At 36.0% G+C, this 16,874-nt stretch overlaps 1 protein-coding gene across 2 annotated transcripts; it reads left to right on the forward strand.

Annotated features, from left to right (window-relative positions):
- The first annotated feature begins 159 nt into the window (after positions 1–159).
- Positions 160–15,710, forward strand: LOC138704743 (kelch-like protein 38). 2 transcript variants are annotated; one of them, XM_069832916.1, is made up of 6 exons: positions 160–712; positions 3,129–4,200; positions 7,890–7,998; positions 13,081–13,202; positions 13,276–13,482; positions 14,803–15,710. In XM_069832916.1, exons 1-6 carry the CDS (start codon positions 554–556, stop codon positions 15,093–15,095), a joined length of 1,962 nt encoding a protein of 653 aa, XP_069689017.1. In that variant the 5' UTR covers positions 160–553; the 3' UTR covers positions 15,096–15,710. The 2 variants fall into 2 exon arrangements, with proteins under 2 accessions (XP_069689017.1, XP_069689018.1); XM_069832917.1 differs by having other exon boundaries at positions 576–716.
- The last annotated feature ends 1,164 nt before the right edge of the window (positions 15,711–16,874 follow it).

Below are 16,874 nucleotides of genomic sequence, written 5' to 3' on the forward strand. Positions count from 1 at the left end.
ATACAGTTACGTTCAGAATAATCAATGCACACTTAAAATCTAATATATAATATACCGGTAATAGTGCACACGTCCTGGTTTATATGTAGATTTTTCTGCTTTATTCAATGGTGTTCCAAAGGATATTTTAATGACAGGAGTTGGTGAAACTGAATAAATCGCACGCGGTGAACGCAGTTTCATCTGGTGTGGCAGTAGAGTACTTGTCTACTTAAGTATAATGACTTGAGTGTAATTGATGATAATGCAAATATACATGAAAGAAGATTGTTTAGATATGTTTTAAAAATACTGAAGACGATATACCTTTGGCATTTATGACTCGCTTTCGTTGGAGCGCTAGAAGAATTTGAAGAGAGACGAGGAGTAACTAGAAGGCCAAATTCTTCAATATTATTATTTATATGTCGTATTTGTTTCAAGAAAAAGTCATGCGTACAATAATTTATTTCGAAAAAGAAAATTCTAGACAACCTGATAAGATAAATCCTAACTCAGGATCCGGATAGATAAATCCTGTGTGATCCTATGCGAAAGAAGGAGCCTCTTCACAATGGCAAAGGAAGCAACGAAGAATTATGATGTTATACTGAAAGTAGGAAATATGAGATTTCCTTGTTACCGTAAAGTTCTGGCAGAACAAAGTCCGTATTTTCAAGCAATGTTCGGTGAACATTTTGTCGAAAGGGAAAAATCGACCATTGAAATTCAGGCTGGTAGATTTCATAGTTTTGAATAGTGTCTAGTATTTAGTTTTATGTTTTAATAAACGTCTAGCGGCACGTAAAATGTTAGATGAACTGAATTTAGCCACCTTCATATCACAGTAGCTTAGGCTACTGTCACAAACGAACAACGCATGCCATTTACTAGGCTACACTAGTCTCCAGATGACCACTGTAATGGGGAGAAGTCAGGTTAGGGTTGTTCCTTGTATTGGTAAATGGTCCAAAATGCGCGTGAGTCGTGTGAGAGATTACCTCTCTGTAAAATGGATTCGATTTTTTTGTAGGCCTACATGTCTTTTTTGGACACGTGTAACAATGACTTAAGTTACAGTGGCATTCTGAAGGCGTGACTAACCTCCAGGTCGTAATTACAGTAGGTTAAGTTTGTTTCTGTGTATGGATAAGTAGTGACAAGAAGTTAATAAGAATTGTTGCAAATTCCCAAAAACTGTAATAGTAATAAATTCAATGCTTCACACACATTATGTAGGCCTATAGTGAATTTACTCAGTCCAGAAAAGTAAGAAGGTAAAGATATCCCTTTTACATGCCATGATGGCACTTGGGGGGGGGGCATGGAGGTAAGAGCCCCATGTTTTCTTGACCTCCACATTAGAGTGAGGTCATCACCACACTCTGACCACCTTTTACCTCTGGGAAAGACCCGGTACTCAATTTTATAGGAGACTGAGTAAATCTCAGGGCCATTCTGGAAGTTTGGCAACGAGAAAATCTCATGACCACCTGGGATCGAATCCTGGACCTTCCAGTCCGTAGTCAGCTGCTCTACCAACTGAGCTACCTTGGCCACCAGTCCAGAAAAGTAATAAAATTAATATTAAATCTCGATTAACAACATAAAACACCCGAAAAGGTTTAGTATTAGGTGTGAGTTTATATATTTGGATTATGCTGCATATGATCTTTAAATATAGGTGCCAAAGTTCTTAATGTACTATTGAAACATGTGACTATCAATCCCATATTTCAGTTATCACAGGTTCAAATGTTGCTGTTTTACTATATTTTTTTACTTACATTAAAGTATAATATGTTCATAAAATATTTTTTGCCGACACATTCATTTGCAAGCAATTCTAGTTGGTCGTGCCTGAAATTTTTTGCACTTTACTTGATAGTTAAATTTTGAGTATTGGCGTGTATCAAAATGCACCTTGAAATATGTTTCTCAAGATTTTAACAATATGTATTTATTTAAGGTTAAAGTTTGCCGAGAGAAAAATTAAAACAGTGCTATTCAAAACGACCTAATCTGGTACTTAAAACCAAAAATTCCATCATTCTTCATGACATTGCATAGTGTCATATTGTCACATCTGTGATCAAGTTTCTTCAGCATAAGCAGTGATAGATGTTGGTGAACCCTACATACATCCGCCTGATATGAGTTTATGTTACATTGACTTGCTTTATAAATTAAGAGAACCACTATGCAGTATTTGCTTCAACTCAAAATAATACCTATTTCAAGCTGATGATCTGCAAACACTATTGATAAAACGCTACTGACAGTGATAGCATAGACATTTTACTAAAATCAGATGATGGGTTGTTTACCTGAGTGGAGACTACGTCGAGAGAATGTAAAAATAAAATTACCCACATTTTCTTTAAATGCAGTGTATTAGTTGCCAATAATTATTGAATGATGTTAGTACATGGAAATATAACTAATATTTTCATCTTAATGTTACTGCAAACACTTCAACAAAATAAATACTATTTTACAAAACAGTGAAATGATATAAAAACTTTCTTGGAGTTTTTACATACAACAAAAAAAGTAAATCTTTTTAACAGCTTACCATGACAACTCATTTTCAGATCCATTTTCCTTCACTGCAGTGATATCCTCAATCTTGGAGACAATGACGCAAGAACGCATTTTCTCAACCATCCAGTATGAATCTCTTGAGCTATGACTGGTAGAAAAAAAATTGTTTGTTATTTGCTTATACGTTGTGTTATGTTAGACATACTGGCCGCGAAACCAGGTGGCCCGGGTTTGATTCCCTGTCAGGGCAAGTTACCTGGTTGAGGTTTTTCCAGGGTTTTCCCTCAACCCAATATGAGCAAATGCTGGGTAATTATCGGTGCTGGACTCCGGACTCATTTCACCGGCATTATCACCTTAATTTCATTCAGACACTAAATAACGTGAGATGTTGATACAGTGTCGTAAAATAACCCACTAAAAAAATGTTAGACAGAGTCAGTGTAATTATTGTGAATCCAGTTTCAAAGGGAAAGAGAAGATTGTTAAAATAAAATATGAAAAATATGCCTATTTTTATATTATTGCCAAGACTCAATTTTGTTGAGTATGATGTTCCATGTTCATTACTGATAAGCGTTTTCTTATGTTTGGAATATTTGCAGGGTGTGGATCCTGATGCCATGGCAGTACTGCTTCAATCTGTGGAGCGGAAAGAGGTAGACATACTGAAATCAAATGACATCTTATCAGTGCTTCAAGCATCCAGTATGCTTCAATTTGAATCAGTCCAGAAGATTTGCATCGACATGATAGTACATCAATGGCTCACAGTGTCAACGTGTCTTCAGACCATGATAATAGCTGATGAGTTGGACTTGATCACACTGAAACATAAAGCACAAGCACTGGCTTTGTGGGAATTTGCTCAAGTCAAGGACACAGACACATTCTTTGAACTTACAATTGATTACTTGGAGAAGTACCTTAGAAACAATGGCCTTAACACCACAGAAGGTGAATTTGAAGTATTCGAAGCAGGTCTGTATTGGTTACAAGACAGATTGTCAGAAAGAAAAGAACATGTCAGAAAGATTCTGAACTGCGTCCGTTTCGTCGATATTTCACCTTCAGACATTACATCAATGCTTTTGTACCCTGTTATTAGTGAGGACGAGGAATGTGCTCAGATCCTGCAGTGCATCATATGCATTAAAGAAGAAACAGTTTTTGATGTTTTTGATTCTGATGTACAAACCCAAACTTCAACTAGTTCGACCAGAATAGACAGTGAAGTGTTGCTTGAAGAGGAAAACAGCTGGGTGCCAGAGCAAAAGAAAGCTGAAGTATGCAGTTTACTCAATAACTGTTGCAGCTGTTGCAGTGTTACAAAAGCAGCAAGTACTCCAGAGGACGATCGATCTGTTGACGTGCATTCATGTGACCACGTTAGATTCAGCAGCGAGACTTTCATGAATGCTAAGCAATTATTGTCAGTATCCTCTCGCTCATTGCCGGTGTTTCCTTGTGTAGTTGGCCACAAGATGTGCCGGCTGAGCAGCAAACGAAAGATTTCAGAAGATGATATGGAAACTGAAAAGGTTATAGATAATAATGGAAAGCCTTACTTGATCTACTTTCAAGAAGAAAAGGCACAGTATCCTATACCATTTCTTCATTTGTCTAAAGCCAATGAAGGACCCCTAGAACCTACTGGCTACAAGATCGTTTGCAAAGGTATAGTATCTCGAGATCAGAAGTTTAAGAATCATTAATCATCATGCAATCACGGCTTTAGGCCCAGTGGTCTCATTAGCTGTCAAGAAGTCTTTTAAGAAGTCTATGTTGGTCGGTATTTCACCATTCAATTTGTTAATCTTTTCCCATTCTTCATGTGTGTTGTATCCATTTCTGTCTATATGTTTGCATTTCATCTTATATTGGATTGAAATTGAGCTCTGATAAATAGATATATCAAGAACAATCATAGAATTTTCAGAAATAAGTTCTGTTAGTGCTAGTTGTAAAGATTTTTATAGCAGAGACAATTGTGAAACAATTTTTTGGTTTTTCATTGTAGCTTATTTCTTTGCTAGAATTGAGAAAAATGTTGCATAATATAGTTAGCTCTGTGGTAGCATGTCTGCCTTCATACTAGCCAGCTTGGGTTCTATCCCCAGTGGGAATCAGAAATTTTTATGTAAAACTTCTACCTCGGAACTAGGAGAGTTGGCGGTGCACAACTTCTAATCACTAGATTGTGCACCAATATGTCTGAGTTAAATCCCAAATCTCTCTGCAGTGCATATGGAGAGAAGGCATATGTCACTGTTAATAGTTGGACAGGAAGTTAAGCCTTGCAGTCCCCTTGGTGCTATTAACAGGACTAGACATGTGCCTGCACCAGGTTTTCCCTTCTCCCTTTCCAATCATCATCATTACTCATTCCATACACTCACCCTAGTACAAGACATAACTCTCCACAGCTACAGCGTGGTCTGTAGAAGTGGTGTGCAACTAAAAAATGTGTCACAGTCCTGCCATCTATCCACCATATACGGAACCCAAATCACGTAAAGTGAAGTGGATAGGTATTGGACACCTACATCTTTTTTTGCTGGAGTCATTACAACAAAGTTATGATTTCATGTAATGCCTCTTGCATCACTTTTATCCATGTCTTTGGGTTGAAATTATATGACATCAGATACCATAGGGTTCATTTAATACTGTATTTTATGCTTTTATTGTAAAGATACTTGTTACAATTTTGTCTTTTTTTTTTTTTTCTATTTAGCCAAGCTGTATCACAGACTGTTCTCACCACAGATACCTCAATACATTTGGGAAGTACACATCTATCATCACAAATTGTAATACGTGAACACTTTTTCAAATTGTCACTGGAGAAAACCATTGAAAAACTTTTATTCATCTTGAATATGTCAAAATGTACATCATAAGAAATCCTTCTGGAAATATCACTAGCACGTAATGTACATCTTTACATTTGGGACTCTTCAGTTTTTTATAATCACACTCTTTTCCATTAATTCCGGAATGAATGTCATAAAAAGAGACCCAGATTGTCTGACAAGTAGACGAGAAATTGCTTCAACCCACTGTTTGTATCATAATTAGAGTTACCTCTCTTCAACATGTTGACATATTTCAAACAAATCACTCACATTACTGTTATGTGAAGAAAAAAAAAAGCAGTAACAGTTATATCAATAGATAGAAAAGTGTAATGGATTTCTTGCTTTCTTCTTTAGCATCCCAGCAGCATTTATGATACAGTATTTTGGAATAAAATTGTAGTTTTTATTCTTACATTTTCTGCTGCTTTTGGATGTCATGTTTGGCCTCTTATCTGAATAATTTTACATTGATCAGGGTGAATCACAGAGAAGTGGTCTGAAGATCCATGTAGCATTTTAAATTTCTACCTATCACTTGGGACATTTCCAACCTCATAATAGGAATCTAGAAACACTCGATACAGCTTTAAAGCAACTTTAAATCAATATTAACATAACAGATTCAGTAAAATCAACTTAGTGATTCCAAATCAGCACTCCAAACAGTAAACATCAAGCTAACCTACATGAAATCCACACAGTTGTGAAAATGTTTCAAGACTCTACAAAGAAGTAATATTGTACTGGATCCCTTCAGACATTATAGCATTAAAAAGACTGTGTGACTGGAGGGGGGGGGGGAAGAAATACAACAAGACATTGTAAACATAATCTAAGGCAGAAAACATACAACAAAGCATTGTAAATATAATTTAAGGCAGAAAGCAAAGACTACAGCTGAAACATTATTGGGTGACGGAACTTTTATTCCTGCCTTCCCAAGTGGTGCTATTGCATTTTTGACACCACTGCTCACTATTACTTGGTCGTTCACCTCCACAAAATATCTACACAACACCATGAGATATAATATGTAAACGACTGGAGTCAATCATCAGTAGGATCCATATTTTTCTTACCTGATCACCAATTAATAAGACCAGAACTGAACTACCATCTAAGTTCGCCTAAAATATCCAGGGAAAATCAGAAGAAATCCAATTTCTTGATCATTATTAAACTTATGCATTATCCCAGAATGTATAGTTTTAAATTCCTATTGGAGTGAAAATGGGAAACGAGAATGCGGATGCATTAGCAAAGAAGGGCAGCACTGCTACTTACAGACCTGTTACTAAATCTACATATTACTCTGTGAAAAGATTTATTAAATCTACATACTTAGACTTCAACGAACAAAATTTTATAACACAATCTCAAGGGAAAAAATGGAACTCTCTGCATCATAATCCACAGTTAGTTCCCGATTTACCACGAAAATCGTCTGTAGCTGCATTTAGATTGGCCAAACATCTCATAGAATTGGAATATATCAGTCCCCTAACTGCCCATTGTGCAACTCAAACCAAGAAATGGATTCGGAACACCTCAAAATCTGTGCTTCAGTGGCTGACCGTGATAATATCTTTGAAAAATATTGGAGTGTAAGAGGTCAAATGACTATTGTCAAATGCCCGGCATTAGAAAACAACAACAACATAGTTTTAAATTCTGGAGGTGAGGAGCTCTATATATATATATATATATATATATATATATATATATATATGGAGTTTTCACTGCTCCTACATTTCAATTACCCGACTAAAGAAACCACTAAATTTTATAAGAATGAAAGAAGTGAGATATCAATAGTGATGTAAATTTCAATCGTATATCCTAAATCTAACACATTTCCATTGTTATTGCCAGGAAAGAGCTTCATCCTTAAGAAAGGTGTACTTTGTCGCACATTTATTGATGTAATAATTGATTTATAGCTGAAGAGCTGAGTCCTTGGTGCCATATAATAATGGCTTCTTTATGAGCCCTAACTACAATAATTTCAATTAAATATTAACTTCATAGTGGCACAATTGAATGTGCTTTTAAGATCTTACACAGTTGAGGAGGTTATTAAATTGTCCAACCTTGTGAGAAGTCAAGTCATTATTTACACCATGACATTTACATGCCATTTGTTGGTGCATGATACACATTGCTAAATAATGTGGTAGGCTTACAATCTTTAAATGGCATAGTTGTTCCAAATACTATTTCGTAATTAGTGTTTAACTAGGTCTACCTATCTAATCTACATTACATCATAAGCTTGAGTTAGAATAACATTAACAACAAATATTTCCAGTACAGTATCTTTATTCGTCTGTGTAGTGTACAGGTAACGCCACATAAATAGTTGTATGGATTCGAGAAAATATATTCAGTGTCCATAACATCAATGTCAGCACAGTTTTAAGTACCCTATCTTTTGTTTAGAAAAAGAAATCCTGGAGACTCAATAAAACATAGCATAATGTGACATTGTTTCCTATTTGTTCACAGGACAGGATTTATATATGATTGGTGGTGAATATTTACTAGGTTATGGCAACTGGAACAAGTCTATCTGGAAATATGATGTAATCAGAGAGGTGTGGAAATATGAAACAAGGTATTGTTTATATGTGTGTCACAGAAGTAGCATTCGTTGTACAGTAGTTTACACTCATAAACATGAGAAATCATTACTCTTACCGTACCATGTCCTAAACGCTATCAACTAGTTCAAATAGTTATGGACACCTACAGCATACAATTTACATTATTTCGATACTAAATTGAATGATGATAAAGAGCTCGTCTTCTGCCTAGAGCCTCGAATGCATTTTTCTTGGCCCTCATAGTGGATCATAATAAGTTTCTATATCACTTGCGACTGATAGCCTGTTCAACTCATTTTCCATATGTTTGTGGTTCTTCAAAACTGTTTGTTACCAAAGATTTCTGAGCTGGAAGATAAGTAATGGCATTCTTTTCTTCCTACATAGGCCTGCTTCTTCTCACTACCATACATGAGTACATACTAAACACATATTACATTTGCCTTTTCCAATTATGTAATCACTGTGTAGCTCAGGAAATTGGATGATTCTACATGCTAGAAAAAACCTCACCATGCAGAACACTACAAAAGTGCTAAATCAGACATTCACCTTGACTTCATAGCAGTGGCAAGGCATGGGATATTTGTGAAAGTAAGTACTCATAAGCCAAATTGATTGCTGAAGAAGAAAATTATTATTACAATATTGTTTCTTGGGCGAATACAAATTATCCTAAACTAGGGTCACCATATCCTCCTGAGTTCTGAGACACTTGTTTTGTTTTATTTTTAAAGTTCAATATAATTCTACACTGAAAAAAAAATCGGTAACATGAGGAAAAATGTTGAAAAATTTCTGCAGGCTACAGTTAGGGTACAAATGCAGGGATATTATACTATACTTCAGGTCTCTGCACATAAGTCCAGTTTTCCCGGACATCCTCTTTTTTTGGGTTAAAATTCGTGTCGCAAAATGTCCGGGGTTTTTGTTTTGTATCATTAGTATCATAGACTAGTGATCGTTGACTACAATTTGAATGCTCTCATGGCGTTTCCAAAGTTTTAATTTTTTACGCAGAAGTTCTGAAATTCCTACTCTATGTTCACGACGTGCTCACTGAACGAAAGAGCAACTGTTTTACATCCCTCAAAGTTAAGAGCCTTTTAAAAGAAAAGCGTAAGGAGTAGCTTGATGTGGAGTGTGACAAATTCTGTGCAGAAGTAACTTATATTATGACAGCTACATAGGATATCTGGAAAAATTTATGGAGCCCATGAAAGAGTTTCCATGCTTCATTCGGATGTCTCATAGTGAGTCACTTGAGTGGGACATGGTGGAACCTTTCATCGAATTTCTCCTGGATAGGGATGTGTTCTTAAATGAAATGATGTAAAGTGCTTCCTGGAACTAGTAATAATTGATAATAAAATAATGGTTCAAATGGAGAAGGATGGAGCATGTGAAAACAGAATAAGAAATGAAGCTCTGTTTGAAAGAGTGGGTGAAGAAAAAATGGTGCTGAAACTGATAAGGAAGAGAGAAAGAAATTGGTTGGGTCACTGCTGAGAAGAAACTGCCTACTGAAGGATGCACTGGAAGGAATGGTGAATGGGAGAAGAGTGGGACAGAAGAAGATATCAGATGATAGACAACATTAAGATAGGGGAATCATTTGTGGATACTAAGAGCAAGGTAGAAAATAGAAAATATTGAAGAATGCTGAATTTGCAGTGAAAGACCTGCCATTTGAGAGAACACTATGTATGTATAAATGTACTTTAGTTAATGAATATGAAATTAATATTAAAGGAGCAATTTTTTGAATAGTTATTAAGATGAAGCAATTATTTCATCTTTGTCAATTCATCAACCTTAAGAAGTTTGTGAATCAATACAAAGGTGATGAGTTCATTAAAATTAAGGCACAAAAGCTGGACTCAATATTTGACTTTCAAAAACATGTGCCACTCAGAACTTTAGAAGATTGCACGGTTTTTTTTTTTTTCATCACAATAATGAATTCATATGCATAATCATACAGCCAGCCCTAATTTATGGAGCAGGAACATGAACTCTCACAAAACAGGCTGAACATAAATTGATAGCTTTCAAAAACAAAGTTGCGAAAAATTTCTGGTCCAATGATCAAAAATGAAATTTGGCGATCAAGAAAAAACAAAAATCAGATCCTTATTTCCCTGAACCAGATGTAATAGAAACAGTTAAAAGCAGAAGACTCTGTTGGCTAGAACGTGTTAAGAAGAGAAGACACCTCCCTATTAAAAACAGCTTGGCAGGGAAATCCAAACTCATATGGAGAAATCAAGTCCTCTTTGACCTGAATCCCACAGGAAGGAACAAAGACAGAACACGGGATATAGCAGACTAGAAGATGCTTGTGAATGAGACCAAAAACCCAGTTTGAAGCTCTAAGGAAATAAGTAAGTATAATGCAAATGTGGAAAGCATTTTCTCTTTGATGCAAACTTAGTGAAGCAAATAAAGAGGCAACTTATTCTTGGAATCACTGTGAGATATATTGCTAGCACAATATAATTTATTATAATAAGCACTCCCTTGCGAGAAATTTCGCTCCTATCTTAAACAATAAGCAGTTGTTAAAAGATAAGATCTACAGAGAAATATGATTAGGCCAGTCAGCGTCAGAAAGAAGAACGAAGTACATCTGAAAGTAACAGTCCATTAGGTATTTATGTAGCGACATAGGAGTTTCATAGGATGCCAATGTATTGAAACACATATTTTATTAATTTTTTTTTTTTTGTAGTTTCAGCACATCTACTTTTACAATTTAGTTACTTTGAAAAATATTGGAGTGCAAGAAGTCACATGACTTTATTGTCAAACGCCTGGCATTAGAAAACAACAACAACAATTTAGTTACTTATTAAAAATTTGATTCTAACCAACCAGTTGAATTGTTTGTATTATTATTTTGTTTTTGAAAGTTAAAAAAAATTATACTAACAATATAGCCTATCACATCTATAGCCTACATACAGTAGAGTTATTAAAAACAAGTTGTCATAGCAATCTGTGGTTAGAAATAGATGTTAGGACACACATCGTTTTTATTTGTACATCAGGTCAATTATTCTGTGGCTTTTCATGTCGAAAACTTCAAATACAGAGTTGTAAAATTACACTATACCAAGATTCCTGGAAATGAACATAATGCATATTTCATCAGTTCTAGCTGCACTAGCTACAGAATTATGATTAAAAATTTGGATAAACAGAGCATTTAAACCTATAAGATACGAAAATGTAGAAGAATCGTCTTGCCATCAAAATAAAAATATTAGATGTACTAGGAGGCAACATGAAATCTAATAGACAATGTCTAAATGAGAATTCCAGAACTCTACTGGGAAGCAAGAGGGTTAATGGAATGAGCAAGGCCCTAAACATTGGATACCAAGCAACCATGTCTAATGTCCATCACCCAAGCAAAGTTTGAACTTTATATGCAGATGTTAAAAATAGACTTAAAAAATTAGACTGTCTTATTTTTTAATTACTGTATTTGCCTGCATATTAGACACATCACCTTTTAGAAAAGAAGTTTGGGGGGGGGGCAAAGGAGGGACCTGAAGACTTGCACGCAGCGAATGAGTCTGTCGCACTCTTGTGCAGCATGCTGCACCAGGAACTTAACCCGGGCTATGGTAATGATGATAATGACATTTGAATTAATGATGCTTCAGTTGGTTGAGGGAAAACCTCGGAAAAAGTCCCAACAAAGATTTCAAACATACTAACCATTACAAAAAGCTTTATCACTGAATATCTATATTATAATGAATTTACAGTATTTAAAATATAGAGTAATACGTGGGTCTACGTTCATCAAATATCTAATCTAACTAGGAAAGAATACCTTTTAATTTTCGTCAAAATTCAGAAATTCATCTTCAGAGCTAAATGAAGAGTCACTTGAAACCTCTTCTAAATCCGAATCTGAGTTCTCTGTACAATCCAGTGCATTCACTATCTTAGTTCTCACAGCATCCCATGAAGCTTTGACCCATTCACAAATTCAGTATTGGCGTATAAGACAACCTTTTTTTCAGACTCATTCTCAAAGAAAAAAAAAGTGTCTTATACACCAGCAAATACGGTAGCTGGTATGATTGATGCAAAACTTCAAACATTTAGTGGTTAACACTGTGTTAATAATTTTCATGATTGGTGTATGTTGATATATGACAACTAAGCAGTGAAACTTCCATGAAACGAAAGAACTCGTCAATTCGTAGGGCCTTTTGAAAGATATATGTGAGGAGATGTTTCCATGATGTGTTGAAGTATGGTCACAAGTCGCTACTTTTGCAACGCTGCAGTACAAAAAACTGCGCAACTCTTGTACTGCAACGTGTTAACAACGCTGCAACCCAAAAAGTAGCGGCTGCCAAACCTGCTGCCTGCTACTTTTTCATGCTGCGTGCAGCCTAGAAGTAGCGACATGAGAGCAGGATTCTCAGGGTTGTAGCCACAGCATTTTTGATATCGGTTTTGTTGAAACTTTTGCTGCGGTTGCGACCATTGTTGCCACCCAAATGTGCCAATGATACTTTTATTGTTTGGATATATTTTAATGTTAGATGTGATGAAAATAAATGTACAACACAGTCTGAGTATATTTGCTGACGATATAATTCTTTTTTTTTTTTTTTTTTTTCTGTAGCATAGTTTCAAACAGGATGGTTGCCAACATTGATTCCGTGAATATGCTTTTGGTTATCATTTAAGTATATGGGCGTTTTATAGTAAAAATAGTGCCAATTTCTGAATACTAGTTAGGACAGAAAAACAAATAATAGATAAGTAAGCTAACGCATGAGTTTCATAATAATGCGAACATAACCACAAAATGTATATTGAGAAGTCAACACGGAGCGGGAAACCTGCAGCAAGACTGTGGCTGCAAAAGTAGAATCTTGTGTGTGAACAGACTCGCAACCTCCAATTGCAACTTTTGCAGCGCTTGGGTTGCGCAGCACGAAAAGTAGTGTGCAGCACGCTACTTTTGGCTTACGTGTGAACACGACATGCAACTTTTGCAGCTGCAGTACAAAAGTTGCACAGCAAAAGTAGCAATGTGTGACTGTACCTTTATTGTGTTACAGCATAGCTTCCCCACGAAGACACCATTCAGTTTGCTGCATGGGAGACTACATCTACATCATTGGTGGTTTTGGTCGTCACCGTGTTATCATGGACTCTGTTGAGAAATATCATGTTGGATCAAGTAAGTAACAATAATTGTGATATATTGTGGAGTCTATGTGCAGCAAGAACTTAACGTGACTTGTTTGTATCAGAATGCTGGAGTCGCTGTGCCTCGCTGCCCCACAGCCTGTACTCAGCTGCCTGCTGCACACACAAGGACCAGATCTTTGTGTTTGGACCTCAGGTCTACTACTATCATCCAAGTTCAGACAGTTGGTTCATCATGGCCGAAACAATACTGCCTTCAAATATTGCTTTCACTTCTGCAATGCCTCATGGAGAATGGATTTATCTCACTGGTATGTTTCAAATTTGCTCTACAAACGATGCAGTATCGGAATTTATCATTATTTTATTCATCCATATAAAGTCTTTCCGTTATGATTTTGGTCCATTTTAGTGTATCCCATAATATCTCCCAAGAAATGTTATTTCTGTTACCTGCCTGAGCTATGCAGCAGTATTCATATCATATAAAATTTAATTTCTGTCTCCTCTTTCTTGTCTCTCCTTCAGTTTTTCATTTCTCAATTATTGAAACCAAAATCTTTATATATATACAGCGTGAGTATAAATGACTTCCCTGATTATGAAAATTGTGGACAAACGATTGAATGTAGAAAAATGTTATATATAGCAGTATATGGAGAAACTCTCCAAGTTTTTAAACATACCTTATAGGTGCTCGATATGGGCTTCCCTTGTGACCCTGCAGACGTCAAGCTGATAGTTCAATTCGTCCCACATACAGCTAAGTGTATACATATCGATTGCAACGATGGCATTGATGATGCGGACGCGTAGCTTTGGCAGATTTTCCGGTAATGGAGGTACAAAAACAGAGTCTTTAACATATCCCCCCACAGGTAGAAGTCACACGGTGTTAAGTCAGGGGAACGTGGAGGCCAGAACAAAAGCTGCATGTCGTCTCTCCTTGTGCGACCAATCATCGGTCGTTCAGGAATGTCCGGACTTCATTGTGGAAGTGAGGTGGAGCACCATTTTGTTGATATATGAAATTAGCACTATCACTCTCCAGCTGTGGCATCAGCCACTCTTCTAACATGTTCTGACATGGTGGGTTCGAGCAAAAAGAAAGGCCTGTACACCTTGGACTTGGAAAGTGCAACGACAAAGACGACATGCATGTCTTGTCCTGGCCTTCACGTTCCCCTGACTCAACACTGTGTGACTTCTACCTATGGGGGTATGTTAAAGACTCTGTTTTTGTACCTCCATTACCGGAAAATCTGCCAGAGTTACGCACCCGCATCATCAATGCCATCGCTGCAATCGATATGGATACACTTAGCCGTGTGTGGGACGAATTGGACTACCGGCTTCATGTCTGCAGGGTCACAAGGGAAGCCCATATCGAGCACCTATAAGGTATGTTTAAAAACTTGGAGAGTTTCTCCATACACTCGTATATTTAACAATTTTTTACGTTCAGTCGTTTGTCCACAAATAATTTTCGTAATCAGAGAAGTCATTTATACTCACGCTGTATGTATGTATGTATGTATGTGTGTGTGTGTGTATATATATATATATATATATATATATATATATATATAAATGTACTGTGATGCATAAAAATTTTCTTTTTGTGTCTTCAGGTACATACTCTAAAGAACTGTACCGATTTTCTCCTGAATTGAGTGCTCACAGTGCCCAGAGGTTTGAATTCGTGGGACGCTTCCACCAGAACACATCCAACACCTGTCTTGTGAACAGCGTCATATACTCGTTCTCAACAGATGACAGTGACAGCATGTACATAGAAGCTTATTCCACCTCCAACCACAGCTTCAGTGTGTTGTGGAGCAGCGTCATCTCAAAAAACACGGGTGGAATATTGGACTTCAGCCCAAAACACAGTATTGGCTGCTTTCCTCTCATTAAGTACTGATTATAGGTGAATGCAAGATCAGATTGAGATACTGGTGTATGGCATGCTAACATTCCTAGATTCTGAGAGGAACTTATTTGAAATGTAATTTTCCCATTTTGCCTGTCCTCTCAGAGCCATGTGGTGTAGTAAGTTGCATTCCAACTCGTCATACTGAACAAATTCAATATTTGGGGATTAATATTTGAAATGTGAGTGTAGATAACAGGAATTACCATAGCATTTAAGTTATTTACCTAAGTACCTGCAGCATCATTGTTTTTGATAGGTTATTTAATGACTCTGTATCAACTGCATAGTAGTATAATTGATAGCAAAATGACATTTTGACAAGAGGAGTTCGAAGATTCGTCACGGGATTACCTGTAATTCGCCTTATGACTGGGGAAAATCTCGGAGAAATGAAGAACCAACTAGGTGATCACCCTAAACAACACTGGAAACCAAGCCGAGTTCTGTTTACTACTTGTAGATCATACCATTGGCTGGCATTGTTACTATGCAGAATAATTGTAACTTGTAACTTTATATATCTTGTTTTAATTACATATATGAATTTGTAAATTCTTTATTATGTATAATTATATAATTACATATGGGTGCAAAGAAATGAAAGTTTTTTTTTTTTAGTTAATAGTATTATATAACACTTTCCTGAAGTAAAGCAGTGAAATCATTGAAGTCATGATTACAGAAATGTCAGATATTTCACGTAAAAAATAAGATTAAGTGATACAACTGTTTTTGTTCATTTTGCTGGAATTCGTTTAAAACTTTTTTTAGTTAGTATATATATATATATATATCTTAATATAGTATCAATGATGTTTAGGTAAAAGGGCTTATTCCACAAAAGAAATATTTTTCAGGAACAACAAAAATTAAATTTTAATACATTATTATTATTATTATTATTATTATTATTATTATTATTAGTATTATTAGTATTATTTACCTAATATGAATGAATGTAAACATAATTGTCAAAACCATATTTTTGTAATTAAATTTCATCTAATTACAGCAGAAAACTCAAATTTAAAAGACTGAGGGTTAAGTCCTTTTACCTAAACATTAATGATATGACCTACACTTTGAAAAGATTATAGAATTAACAGAATGAAAAACTTACAATTTAAAGTTGTTCTTAAGTTTTCAGTTCCAGTCTTTAGCAAAGCCTCTTCTGGATATCATTCCCAGTCTTCGTTATCTTCTTCCTCCTCCTATCACCTCATCTTCTGAACTGGATTCTTCTTCAGGCTGGTAATTCTCCCACAAAATGTCATCCATGTCATTAGAAACACAGAACTTTTATCCTTAACCATCTATTAGTCATGCCCCAGATCACATATAGATTGCTCATTGCTGTGTTAAAATCTGTTGCACTTTGAAGAAAACAACCGCCAGGATCACCACCCGTTCGCCGTAAACGAACACAAGATGCAGTAGAGTCACTAATCCAATTCATATGGGAGTTATGACGTGACTCCTTATGTAACAACTAGATGGCAGCATAGTAAACCTGACAAAAGTTGTTACCGTCAAAGCCTATAATGCAGAGCAATCTGGGTATATATGATCTAGGGTCATGCATGAGTCTGAGATTATTTAGTTTAATATCTTGCCAACAGACAGGTTTACGTTCTTATCAGCTTGGAAAATCTTATATCATACATTTGTTAGTGTTATACTGAAGTGGCAACCTCATCAATCTGATGAAGACTTCCCACTTGTGACTGATTTCAACTGATGCATCATTCATGATTGATAGACCCTATG

Source organism: Periplaneta americana, chromosome 8 (genome assembly GCF_040183065.1).
Source record: "Periplaneta americana isolate PAMFEO1 chromosome 8, P.americana_PAMFEO1_priV1, whole genome shotgun sequence".
Classification (NCBI taxonomy): Eukaryota; Metazoa; Arthropoda; class Insecta; order Blattodea; family Blattidae; genus Periplaneta; species Periplaneta americana.

Excerpts from the sequence above, each read along its gene's own strand:
- LOC138704743 (XM_069832916.1), top strand. The coding sequence starts at position 554 with ATGGCAAAGGAAGCAACGAAGAATTATGATGTTATACTGAAAGTAGGA. Across the intron at positions 713-3,128 it reads AATCGACCATTGAAATTCAG|GGTGTGGATCCTGATGCCAT; the intron begins GCTGGTAGATTT and ends GAATATTTGCAG. Across the intron at positions 13,203-13,275 it reads GAAATATCATGTTGGATCAA|AATGCTGGAGTCGCTGTGCC; the intron begins GTAAGTAACAAT and ends TGTTTGTATCAG.